Below are 13480 nucleotides of genomic sequence, written 5' to 3' on the forward strand. Positions count from 1 at the left end.
GCATAGGTCAGGAAACAATCACAGCATGCGTTCCAGTCTTTGTCCAGTCGCTAATAAGGAATGTTGCATAGTAGATTATCAGATATTAAAGTGAAAGTCAATCCTAGCGTTTTACAAACGCTAGGATTGACTATTGAAACAAATAATGGGGACTTTCATTCATGAAGTATAAGATACTTTATGAAGAAAGCTCCTTTATTTGTTTCAATTGATCGCCATTCTTAGCTGCTACAGCATCCCACGGCTAAAAAATTTTTTTGCAAAGAGGTGATGTTTTCTCCTCTTAGCCAATAGCCATGCGGTAAATCGAGCTTGGCACCCATGGGAGCCAGATTTACCGCACGGCTATTGGCTAAGAGGTGAAAATGTCACCTCTTAGCAAAAAATTTTTTTAGCCGTGGGCTGCTGTAGCAGCTAAGAACAGCGATTCGATTGAAACAAATAAGGGAGCTTTCTACATGAAGTATCTTATACTTCATGAATGAAAGTCCCCTTTATTTGTTTTAATAGTCAATCCTAGCGTTTGTAAAACGCTAGGATTGACTTTCACTTTAACAGGAGCTCCTGAAGTATGCGTCCTGTTGCTTCGGCAGCCAGCTGCACCCCCAGTAAGGTTATTTTTTTTCTGCAGTGTAGGGATTAACCTCCCACCTGACACCTCTCAAACCCATACTACTACCTGATCCTTCCCAAATAGCTCTCTTCTGCCCCCTCTCCCCTTTTTTGGTCACCACCATCTTAGGTACTGGCCGAAGTCTACCGGTATGTAGCTTAGGGCTTGTTTAAATATATTTATTTATTTTTTAATTTCTGTAGTGTAGGACCGCCTACATCCCTGATCCCTCTCAACAGCTCTCTTACCCTCTCCCATCTCATTGTCCACTGCCATGTCATATTGGCTGCCAATATGAATGTATGATTTATTTTTTTTTTGTATTTGATAGAATTATACATTTTATATATTTTTCTGTAGTTTAGGGGTCCCCTATCCCTTCCCTCCTCCCCTCCAAGCAATTACTTTTTTTCTGTAGTGTAGGGTCCCCCCTCTAGGCCATATTTTTTGCAGCATAGGGCCCCATCCCTCCCTTTCCTTTCATAACTTTTCCGTAATTTAGGGAACCCTGACATCCCTCCCTCCCTCTCCCCACTGCCTCTGGGCCGCCCACTCACCTCCCTTCTTCCCTCTCACCGCTTCTACTTGACACCACTGGAGGATTGTTACAAAGATGGACACACACAGTGTCACTATTTGTAACGATCATCAATCTGGCTTTATATGGTACGGGAGTATGATCAGCGATCCAAGCTGACGGTTGGGACCACAACATGCGCCTCTGCGCTGGATGTGGGTACAAAGTCAACACAGTATGCTAGGCAAAGTCTTGTGTGATGTAGTACCTACGTCCACATGGCGCAAGGGGTTAATTATAATTAACTAGATTGTTGCCCTTTGCTAGAGCACTGATCCTTATCTGAAGTTGGTGTACATCCAGGAATGTCCAAGGTCCAAGCCATCTTTTAAGGTGTCTTCTAGACAAAGAGTGAAAAAAATGCCTGTGCACTCATAATCTTGAAATACTTTAATAAACTACACATCTACGTTCATGATATGCTATTTATATAACTGTATTGCATTAATAGAGCCATTGTGATATGTGAATGTAATAATTGTGCTAAAATGCCCCAGAGCAAAAAAAAAAAAGATTGGGAAACATTGGAGTAGTACTAGATATAATAATATGGATTTTTTTTTAACAGAGCAAAAATATATGTTAGATCAACAGTATAATTTTTCACTCAAAGGTGTATTAGTTGGGAAATTACAAACGTACACCCCTCTCCCCATTAGGAATTGACAGTATTATCATTGGCGTAAACGGTGACTTCATGGATGACATCGCTGGTGACATCACATTTGAGTGAAACATATATTCTAGCATTAACATAAGATTTTTTATATATCTTTTTTCTTTTTAGAATCTAATTTTATGTATACTTTTTAATTAATTTTCATATAATTAAAGGGACAGTCAACAAATGATAAAACTGCAATCCTTGGGTGGAATAATCAAAAATAAATCCAAAAAAAATTTGTGTACTTGGTATTTGTTTAGTTAAAAATCCCCTTTGAAAAAGTTTAATCTAATGTTTTATGTGTCTTTAATATTCAAAACACATAACAATATTATAAGTAACGCTAAACCAACAGTGCATACCTAAACTGAATTTATGAACTGCTCATAATTAAAGGGATATGAAACCCATATTTTTTCTTTCATGATTCAGACAGAGCATGCAACTTTAAACAACTTTCTAATTTACTTCTATTATTTAATTTTCTTTGTTGTCTTTGTATCTTTTGTTGAAAAGCATCAACGTGTTTTGAGCACTATATAACAGCAGTTTTGCAAGAATGTTATTCATTTTCCTGCCGTGAAGTGCTCCAGACACCACCTAGGAATCTCTTCAACAAAGAATACCATGAGAACGGAGGAAATATCATAATAGAAGTAAATTGGAAACTTTTTCTTAAATTGTATGCTCTGAATCACAAAAGAAAATTGTTGGGTTTCATATCCCTTTAAATCAATAATCTAATCATAAAAAAAATAATCAACACTCATTTGAATAAATAAAGCTAGATCATTAATTGCATAATTCTCAGAAATTAAGATATAGTTTACAATTTGTCTCCAGTGTCCCTTTAAGTGGAAGATTATGTAAAGTGAGAAAATCAAGTATCTTGTAATTTTGAATTTTAGTTTTTATTGGAACACAGGTATATAATACTAAAGTATGGTAAAGATTAGCTGATGCAAATTTCAGTACCATAAAAATGTTAGAAGTAATGATTATGACTAGCGCGCTGTTACCATTAAAATGTTTCAGTGCAAAGAAAGATTCCCATACAGAGCACAATAAACAATTTGGACCGTCCATAACCGAAATGCTGCACAGTACAAAGCTATATTTTATTTATCCAGCTGACTTATAACTGTGCTGCTGTGTTTGCTTTTGCATTTATGGCTTCGTCATTATAATAAAAGGCTTGTGTTTACTGCTGCCTACTCGGCAGCCCAGCACCCTAAAGGCGTGGCTATTACATGATTGACATAAGGCAGCGCAGGCCTCTCTAGCCTGTACGTTGCGGAAGTGGGCCGGACTGTAATTGTCGTGAGGGGCGTGGATAAGGCAGCGCTTATTTGGATTGGTCATATGGTGTAATGTCACAGAAGGGGCGGGTCAACAGGCAAATTTCCCTCAGACCAGCCACAGCCACTCAGTTGGGGCCCAGGTGAGGTGTCCGATGAGAGCCCTGTATGTGCTGACAGACGGTTCTGTTGCAGCATAGCCGGAGCCCGGGTTAAACCACAGTTGTTAATAAGCCGGTTGGTGAGGTAAAATGATGTAGCCAATCTTATAGTAACACTGAACCGCTTGTACAGTGGCTTAGCTGGCTCAGGGACATATCTGCTGTCATGGTTAATATTTAATGCTGTCATTTATGCTGTATTGGTCTAGTCATGTATTAAGCTGACCTTACGTTCATTATTGACATCAGCAGAATGTGACACAGTTAACTTGAAATGTGCTCTCATATAAACATCTAATATTGCATTTCTGTTTTTTAATTTCTCCAGGGAATTGAGAATGGACTTTCAACAATGCTAGCAGTACCATGGGCAGCGCCGCACTTCGCTGTTTCTGCTATGGGTGCCTTTTTACATCTGTGACCTGGACACTTCTGCTCTTTATTTATTTCAACTTCAGTGAAGAAAGCCAAGGTTTCAGACATGTGTCCGTCAAGGGGCTTGAACCCTACAAACCGTACCCTAAAAAAATCTATCCGCGCATTTCTCGTGATTCCGCAGGACGACCTGATGGATCTAGAAAGGGTTATGTTGGAAACGCAGTTGGAAACCATGTTGGAGAATTGGAGGAAACCAATACAGCAGATTTGTCTCCAGAAATGGGTAAACAAGCATCACTATACAGTGCTTTGTAATGCAAACAATGTGAGCTTTATAGGAACTTACCGAATGACACAATCTTATGGCATTATGTTCATTATTTCAGGACGAGAAGCAAAACTTAACTGCTTGGCTGCCAAAAAAAGCTGTAATTCATTGCCGACCGTTTCCTGTAGAAGAGTGAGCTGCCAAGACAGTCACTAATTTTCAAGCCTGTATTTAAAGTGACATGAAACCCCACATTTTTCTTCCAGGATTCAAACAGAGCATACAATTTTAAACACGTTTCTAATTTATTTCTATTATCAAATTTGCTTAGTTCTTATTTTGTTCTTTGTTGAAGAGATATCTAGATAGGTAGCCCTGTCTGGAGCTCTATGTGACAGGAAATAGCTGCCGTCTAGTGTTCTTGCTAATAAATAAAATTGTTGCAAAACTGCTGGCATATAGTTCTACACACGTGCACACTTCTGAGCCTAGCTTCCTGCTTTTTAACAAAGGATGACAAGAAAATATGATAAGTAGTTTGTAAAGTTGTTTAAAATTGTATTTTCTATCTGAATCCTGAAAGAAATGTGTTTTGTGTCCCTTTTAAATCACCTAATTATGGGCCACATTACAAGTGGTGCATTATTTAACACTCTTGCTCGAGTGTTAACTGCGCTAGAAGTAAGCTTTTTGCGCTAGTCGGGTTGTGCTTGTATTACAAGTTAAAAGTAAACTGTTTTCGCTCTCGCATGATAGCCTATTCGCCCATAGAAATCTATGGACCAAAAAAAGCTAACACTCTACTTGCGTGCAAACCTGATTGCATATTCTCAAGTGCGCTAAACCGACATGAAAATATGAATACCTTACATTCCAATGTTCTTCACATAGCAGAATATGTCTATTTATTCATTCATACATATTTCTACATATATCTGATGCTATGTTGGTTTTTATATATATATATATATATATATATATATATATATATATATATATATATATATATATATATATATATATATATATATATACACACACACACAGATCTGTATAGGAATCTATTTAAAATATATACAGATCTGTATAGGAATCTATTTAAAATACTTGGAACATATTCTGCTATGTGCAGAACATTGGAATGTGAAATATTTACACTAAATACACAATATATCAGTTTATTAAAAATTAATATTTCATGTTTTTATCTACCTAACTACAAAGGGCTCCAATGCACGCGCACACACACACACACACACACATATACATATATATATATATATATATTTATGTGTTTATTCTCTATAAATACATATGTACACGTGTGTATGATTGTTAAAGCCCTTTTTGACTACCTTTTAAGACCTCTTATCTTTGAGCCCTTATAACTTTTTTGTGCAATATATTTTTTAAATAATGTTTATTAGATGGTGTTAGTATGAGATTAACTGTACTTTGTAATGTATTTTTTGATGTGTTTTGTGACACTTTTTTGGTTTTGTTTCGCAAAACAGTTAACCAGAGGTTGCATTAACTTCAGTTGCGCTCAAGTGATCGCTTTTACTTTCAACTTGTAATATGAGTGGAAAACCCGAACAGCCACGATAAACTCCTTTTCACTCATGCACAACAGTTGGCGTGTCACTTGTAACCTAGCCCTATATCGTAATCTCTTTGCACACAATATTAAGTAAAGACACACATTTTTTTGTATTTATTATTATAACGATTATGTATTAAAATTGCTTAAAATGGATATAATTGAAGGCTATGTGCATAAAATGTTTATTAATAAATAAAAAAATCCAGTGAAAAAAAACATCACTGCTCCTAGATTTTTACATTTGGAACTATTTTTTTATATTCTACATATATAAAGTTCTTTTTAAAAAATAAATAAATGGATGTACATGGGAATGTATGCAACTTATTTAACTAAAGGTTCTTGGTGGGTTGGGAAAAAATTAGTGACATCAAGCAAGTCTTCCTTGCAATATGGGGGTATCTGGTATTCTATACATTCACATATTGTTATGGGGTAAGAAAAAGAATCTTAAATTATGATAGTGTTTTTTGTTAGAATTAATTATCTTGGCTTTTTAGTGACACATTTGTCGTATATACCCATATTAGTTTTTGTGCTATCATAGGAATGAAGAAAAATAGGTGTAACGATAAGGTTCTCACAGAGGGAAAACAAATGAAAAAACAAAGAGCTGTACAGTCATTTTGATAGGATATATATATATATATATATATATATATATATAAATTTAGATTCAAAATAAGGTGCACTCCATCAGTCACAGTCCAATTGCCGTGGTGCTGCATACACAATACATATAGTTTCCAGTATTCACTCCACGTGAGTAAAATAATGCTGCACTCACCGGTCTTGTAGAAAATGTTTCTTTATTGTACACAAATGACAGTGTTCATAGCACAAATACCCCCAGACGTTTCGGTGCGCCTCTGGCACCTTTCTCAATGGGTCTGCTTCCAATCCTCAAACAAACAATCAGAGAATAAAGCAGAGAAAGCGCACTCTCACTTAAAAGGCTTCTACCAGGGTGCAGGCACGGTTTGATACAGAATAGATTAAACTTGTACTTGCTGGATTTTTAGAAAAGGTGCTTTATTTAGCACAAAAAAGTGACGTTTCGGGGATGAAGGGGTGATTGATCCCCGAAACGTCACTTTTTTTTGTGCTAAATAAAGCACCTTTTCTAAAAATCCAGTGAGTGCAAGTTTAATCTATTCTATCTATCTATCTATCTATCTATCTATCTATCTATCTATCTAAAAGGGATATGAAACCCACTTGTTTTTCATTTGGTTCAGAGCGTATGAATATAAACTTTCCCCCCCCCCCCCCAATTTACTTCTATTATTACATTTTTCTTTTTTTCCCATTTTATTCTTGGTTGAAGAGATACTTAGTTAGGTGTGTGGCGCACTACATGGCAGGGAATAGTGCTGCCATCTATTGCTTTCCAAATGGATAGCATTCTTGCAAAACTGCTGCCATATAGTGTTCCAAACACGTGCACACTTCTAAACAAAAGATACCAAGAGAACGAAGACAATTTGATAATAGAAGTAAATTAGAAAGTTGTTAAAAATCACATGCTCTCTCCGAATCATGAAATACAAATTTTGGGTTTCTTTAAGAAGCACCTGTGCGACTGCGGATTGGCACCTGATAAATATCCAAACACGCAGAGTGTGTCATTTTTTTACACCACACTGTCCCTTTTAGTAAAAAAACAAAACTTGTGAATAAGTGCACAGAAAGGATATCAAATAAATACAATTGTGTCCCAAGTTTTTCTGTATCTTGATTGTAGTGTTTCAAATATCCTCCAAAAAAGAAGGAAAAATACCAATAGTGAAGTTTCTTTAAGACTATTATGGATAATTAAAAGGGGAGCTGTACTCCACATATTCCAGAGCTTAAAGGGACACTAACCCCGCATTTTATCTTTCATGATTCAGATAGAGCATGCAATTTTAAGCAACTTTCTAATTTTGCTCTTATCATTTTTTTCTTCATTCTCTTGTAAGGTTAAGAGCCAGCCCATTTTTGGTTCAGCACCTAGATAGCACTTGCTGAGTGGTGACTACGTTACACCAACCTTGAGAAAGCCAAGCGATGATTGTCAAAACGTACGTACTTTCACCAATAGATGCTTGGGTTTTTTCAAGGAAGATACAGAAAAATATACTTTTTGTGCACATATTCACATATTTTGTTTTTTTCTATTTATTTAATTTTTGTGATATACAAGAATACTATTGTTTTGTATTTCTACTGTCTCTTTAAGTGTCTGCTTGTAGGTGTTTACCTGATTCTTGTTTGATGTTGTTTTTCAGGTATGATTTTCAATGAGCAAGATCAAGATGTGCGTGATGTTGGCTATCAGAAACATGCCTTCAATGTGCTAATTAGCAATCGACTTGGCTATCATCGAGAGATCCCAGACACTAGAGATTCTAAGTATGTTGTTTGTTTTCTAATCTATGGAAACAATATATTGAGATAGAATGGCTTTAACTTTCAATGGTTTTTATATATATATATATATATATTAGCCCTTCCAACAGCAGGTGTAACTGGTTACAGTTTAGAGGGAATGTTTTCCTATCTTTTAAAAGATGGTAAATGTATTTATGATTGAGGATCATGTAATATGTGCTTTCATATAAGAAGTGTGTGCAGAAGCCATATTTCTATGTTGCTAAAAATAACGCCAAATAATTAACCTAGTTTTTAGGCAAGGGTTTATTATTACTTGATATATTTTTGGTATGAGCAATTGGTATGCTGTTAAAGGATAGCGTTCCACTTGTAATCCAGCCCTTAGTGTGTTGAACTTTCACAAGAATAAAGCCGGCTCTGAAAAGAGCCGACTACCGCTCGCAGCTGCCGAGTGCCCATGCCTAATATATTTTTAGCGTTTTTTTCCACAAGTGTAGTCAATTAATCCTGTGCAAACTATTTAGTTTTTTTCCTATAAGGTATTGTTCTTTGGGTGATAATAAATTAATATTGTATTCTATATTTGTGTGTTTATAACTATATCTATATGACAGAAATAAGTCGGGATAGGGCTATAAATACATCTTAGGGCGAATGCCCAGATCGGTTGCAGGCTCGCTCTTTTGAGCCTGCAACTAATATTTATGAAGAGGCGGTTTAAGCCACAGCTTCATAAACCCTTTCTGCCAAACTGGAGTTGGCAGATGAAAATCACCCCGGATTCATTTGACCGGGGGGATTGGCAAACCCTTCTCTCACGCAATGAGTGTAGGGGGGGGGGGGGGCGGTATTGCACAAGTGTTCCCTTGTGCAATGATACATATGGGGAACACATTCACCCCACAAATTGCGATAAGGTGCGGACAGGATAACTACATGACCGCTCGCAAATTGATAACTCTTCCCCTTAGTATACATATCTATTGGGGGGGGGGGGAATACAAACATATTTGTATGATATAAAATTATACTAGGCTGGATACATCTCAGAATTCACATAACATTTTAGTGATTTTGTTTTTCTTAAAAATGTAGCTCTTGGCTATATTCATTAAATATCTTGTATTACTGTTGCAAGCCCATTTCCCAAAGCACTTGTGTTTCTTATATCTTTAAAGAAACGTTTCAAGTAGAATCTACTTCTATGGGCAAGCTAAGCAATGTAGATTCTGGTAGCTGATATAAGCCCATTAGGCTCATATGGTCTGTACATTCGTTTATGTATCTTTTATATAATTGCCACATGTAATCCTTCAGAACAGGATAAAGTGAGTGTGTAGCCTGAATTATTTCCTTGTACGTTGCTATTGTATAGTGATTGTAAAAAGGTACTATAAGCAAGATATCTATTTATAAAAATACAATATAAATAAATCGATAAAAAGTGAAGGTAAACTTTGATGAATGAAAGCCCTTTTTTAAAAATACTATTAAAAACAGGGGCACTTTCATTCATCAAAGTTTAAAAAGCAGCCGTTTTGATTAAAAACGTACCTCTCTTCTTTTTACAGCCAAAGCAGCTTCCCCCTCTTGGAAATCCTCTATTTATACGTCAGCAATGACTAATCCGGCTTCCTCCAATCACGGCTTTCCCCCCAGGGTAGTCATTGCCTGAGGCCATGCTGTGATTGGAGGAAGCCAGATTAGTCATTGCTGACGTGTGAAGAGAGGATTTCCAGGAGGGGGAAGCTGCTCTGGCTGTGCAAAGAAGAGAGGTACGTTTTTAATCAAAACAGCTGCTATGTAAACTTTGATGAATGAAAGTGCCCCTGTTTTTAATAGTATTTTTAAAAAATGGGCTTTCATTCATCAAAGTTTACCTTCACTTTAAGCACAGTAAAATATTTAATTATACATAGTAAAGCAACAATATACTTTTATTACTTATTTTGACCCTTTTTCATGCAAATTAACTATGACATTTGTGGCTTTTCAAATTCTCAGAATTGAAAAAGCACCTTCCTTCTTTCTCAAGGCTAACCCTGCTGCATAACAACTGCAAAACAATGCACTTCATACTAACAATATGACATTGACTAGCCTTGTTGTCTGCAGATTGAAGTCCAGATTGGTTCCTCCAAATAAGGCAAGTGGTGGGTGGATTTTGGCTAATTAAAAACAATATGTTTGTTTAAAAAATCATTTAGACTTGGCTAATATGTTATTCCATAACAAGACAACCGGAATGTCTTGTAGTTACAAGTTGTTTACTGTTCCTTCAAACATACCTACTCCTATGTACATGTTCATTTAAGCCCTACACTGATGCTTAAAGGGATACTAAACCCACATTTTTAAGTAACTTTCTAATTTACTCCTATTATTTAATTTTCTATGTTCTTTTCCTGTCTTTATTTGAAAAGCAGGAATGTAAAGCTTAGGAACCGACCCTTTTTTGGTTCAGCACCTGGGTAGCGCTTGCTGATTGGTGGCTACATTTAGCCACCAATCAGCAACCATTACCCAGGTGCTGAACCAAAAATGGTCCCACTCCTAAGCTCTACATTCCTGGTTTTCAAATAAAGATATCAAGAAAATGAAGAAAAATTGATAATATGAGTAAAATAGAATGTTGCTTAAAATTGCTGTTCTATCTGAATTTATTAAAGAAAAAAAAATGGATTTAGTATCCTTTTAAAATCTAGAATCTTTTCTCCAACATTGGTGTGTCCGGTCCACGGCGTCATCCATAACTTGTGGGAATATTCTCTTCCCCAACAGGAAATGGCAAAGAGCACAGCAAAAGCTGTCCATATAGTCCCTCCTAGGCTCCGCCCACCCCAGTCATTCTCTTTGCCGCTGAACAAGCAGCATCTCCACGGAGATGGTGAAGAGTATGTGGTGTTTAGTTGTAGTTTTTTTTTTCTACTATCAAGAGTTTGTTATTTTAAAATAGTGCTGGTATGTACTATTTACTCTGAAACAGAAAAGGATGAAGAGTTCTGTTTGTGAGAGGAGTATGATTTTAGCAGCATTAACTAAAATCGTTTTCTGTTCCCACACAGGACTGTTGAGATGAGATAACTTCAGTTGGGGGGAACAGTTGGCAGACTTTTCTGCTTAAGGTATGACTAGCCATATTTCTAACAAGACTGTGTAATGCTGGAAGGCTGTCATTTTCCCCTCATGGGGACCGGTAAGCCATTTTCTTAGTCTCAAACAGAATAAAGGGCTTAATATGGGCTATAAAACTGGTAGACACTTTTATGGGCTAGATCGATTGCTTTATTTGGGCATTTTATACAGTTTGATGTTGAAATTCACACTTTATATCTTTGGGGAACGTTTTTTTACGTCAGGCACTGGTTTAGACACCTTCCCAGTCAGGAAGGGCCTTCTCTGTAGTAGGCAGAGCCTCATTTTCGCGCCATTACTGCGCAGTTACTTTTGAGAGCAGTACATGCAGCTGCATGTGTGTGGGTCTGGAAGTAGTTGAAAAAGTTCCTAGAAGGCTTCATTTGGTATCGTATACCCCCCTGGGTTTGGTAAAGTCGCAGCAAAGGCTGGAGCTGAGACTGTAGAGGGGTTAAAACTGTAAACGGCTCCGGTTTCCTCATTTTAAGGGTTAAAGGTCTGAAATTTGGGGTGCAATGCTTTGAATGCTTTAAGACACGGTGGTGAAAATTTGGTTAAAATGGAACAATTCCTTCATAGTTTTCACATATTCAGTAAAAAAGTGTGCCCTGTTTAAAATTTAAAGAGACAGTAACGTTTTTGTTTTAAAACGGTTTTTGTACTTTATTGACAAGTTTAAGCCTGTTTAACATGTCTGTGCCTTCAGATAGACTATGTTCTGTATGTATGGAAGCCAATGTGTCTCCCCTTTCAAATATGTGTGATAATTGTGCCATAGCGTCCAAACAAAGTAAGGACAGTACTGCCACAGATAGTAAAGTTGCCCAAGATGATTCATCAGATGAAGGGAGTAGACATAGTTCTACATCATCTCCTTCTGTGTCTACACCAGTTTTGCCCACGCAGGAGAACCCTAGTACTTCTAGTGCGCCAATGCTTGTTACTATGCAACAATTGACGGCAGTAATGGATAACTCCATAGCAAATATTTTATCCAAGATGCCTGCATTTCAGAGAAAGCGCGATTGCTCTGTTTTAAACACTGTAGAGCAGGAGGGCGCTGATGATAATTGCTCTGTCATACCCTCACACCAATCTGAAGTGGCCATGAGCGAGGTTTTGTCAGATGGGGAAATTTCTGATTCAGGTAGAATTTCTCAACAGGCAGAACCTGATGTTGTGACATTTAAATTTAAATTAGAGCATCTCTGCGCACTGCTTAAGGAGGTGCTATCTACTCTGGATGATTGTGACAACCTGGTCATTCCAGAAAAATTGTGCAAGATGGACAAGTTCCTAGAGGTTCCGGTGCACCCCAACGCTTTTCCTATACCCAAGCGGGTAGCGGACATAGTGAATAAGGAGTGGGAGAAGCCCGGCATACCTTTTGTCCCCCCTCCTATATTTAAGAAATTATTTCCTATGGTCGACCCCAGAAAGGACTTATGGCAGACAGTCCCTAAGGTCGAGGGGGCAGTTTCTACACTAGCCAAGTGCACTACTATTCCTATCGAGGATAATTGTGCTTTCAAAGATCCTATGGATAAAAAATTGGAGGGTTTGCTTAAAAAGATTTTTGTACAGCAAGGTTACCTCCTGCAACCTATTTCGTGCATTATTCCTGTCACTACAGCAGCGTGATTCTGGTTCGAGGAACTAGAAAAGTCGCTCAGTAGAGAGACTCCGTATGAGGAGGTTATGGACAGAATTCACGCACTTAAGTTAGCTAATTCCTTTATTTTAGATGCCGCTTTGCAGTTGGCTAGATTAGCGGCGAAAAATTCAGGGTTTGCAATTGTGGCGCGCAGAGCGCTCTGGCTAAAGTCTTGGTCAGCGGATGTATCTTCCAAGACAAAATTGCTTAATATCCCTTTCAAGGGTAAAACCCTTTTTGGGCCAGAATTGAAAGAGATTATCTCAGACATCACTGGGGGTAAGGGCCATGCCCTCCCACAAGATAGGCCTTTCAAGGCCAAGAATAAGTCTAATTTTCGTTCCTTTCGCAATTTCAGGAACGGACCGGCCTCCAACTCTGCAGCCTCTAGACAAGAGGGTAATGCTTCGCAAACCAAACCAGCTTGGAAACCGATGCAAGGCTGGAACAAGGGTAAGCAGGCCAAGAAGCCTGCTGCTGCTACCAAAACAGCATGAAGGAGTAGCCCCCGATCCGGGACCGGATCTAGTAGGGGGCAGACTCTCTCTCTTCGCTCAGGCTTGGGCAAGAGATGTTCAGGATCCCTGGGCACTAGAAATAGTTTCTCAGGGTTATCTTCTTGAATTCAAGGAACTACCCCCAAGGGGAAGGTTCCACATGTCTCACTTATCTTCAAACCAAATAAAGAGACAGGCATTCTTACATTGTGTAGAAGACCTGTTAAAAATGGGAGTGATACACCCAGTTCCAACT

General features: G+C 37.6%; 1 protein-coding gene across 1 annotated transcript in view; it reads left to right on the top strand.

Moving 5' to 3' along the window:
• Positions 1-3265: 3265 nt before the first annotated feature.
• Positions 3266-13480, top strand: part of GALNT11 (polypeptide N-acetylgalactosaminyltransferase 11) — a 114311-nt gene continuing 104096 nt past the window's right edge. The window contains exons 1-3 of the mRNA XM_053715667.1: positions 3266-3398; positions 3642-3974; positions 7833-7956. Coding sequence (XP_053571642.1) covers positions 3680-3974; positions 7833-7956 — 419 coding nt within the window. The 5' untranslated portion in view covers positions 3266-3398; positions 3642-3679. The remainder of the gene's footprint in view (positions 3399-3641; positions 3975-7832; positions 7957-13480) is intronic.

The sequence above is a fragment of the Bombina bombina genome, chromosome 5 (assembly GCF_027579735.1).
Source record: "Bombina bombina isolate aBomBom1 chromosome 5, aBomBom1.pri, whole genome shotgun sequence".
Classification (NCBI taxonomy): domain Eukaryota; kingdom Metazoa; phylum Chordata; class Amphibia; order Anura; family Bombinatoridae; genus Bombina; species Bombina bombina.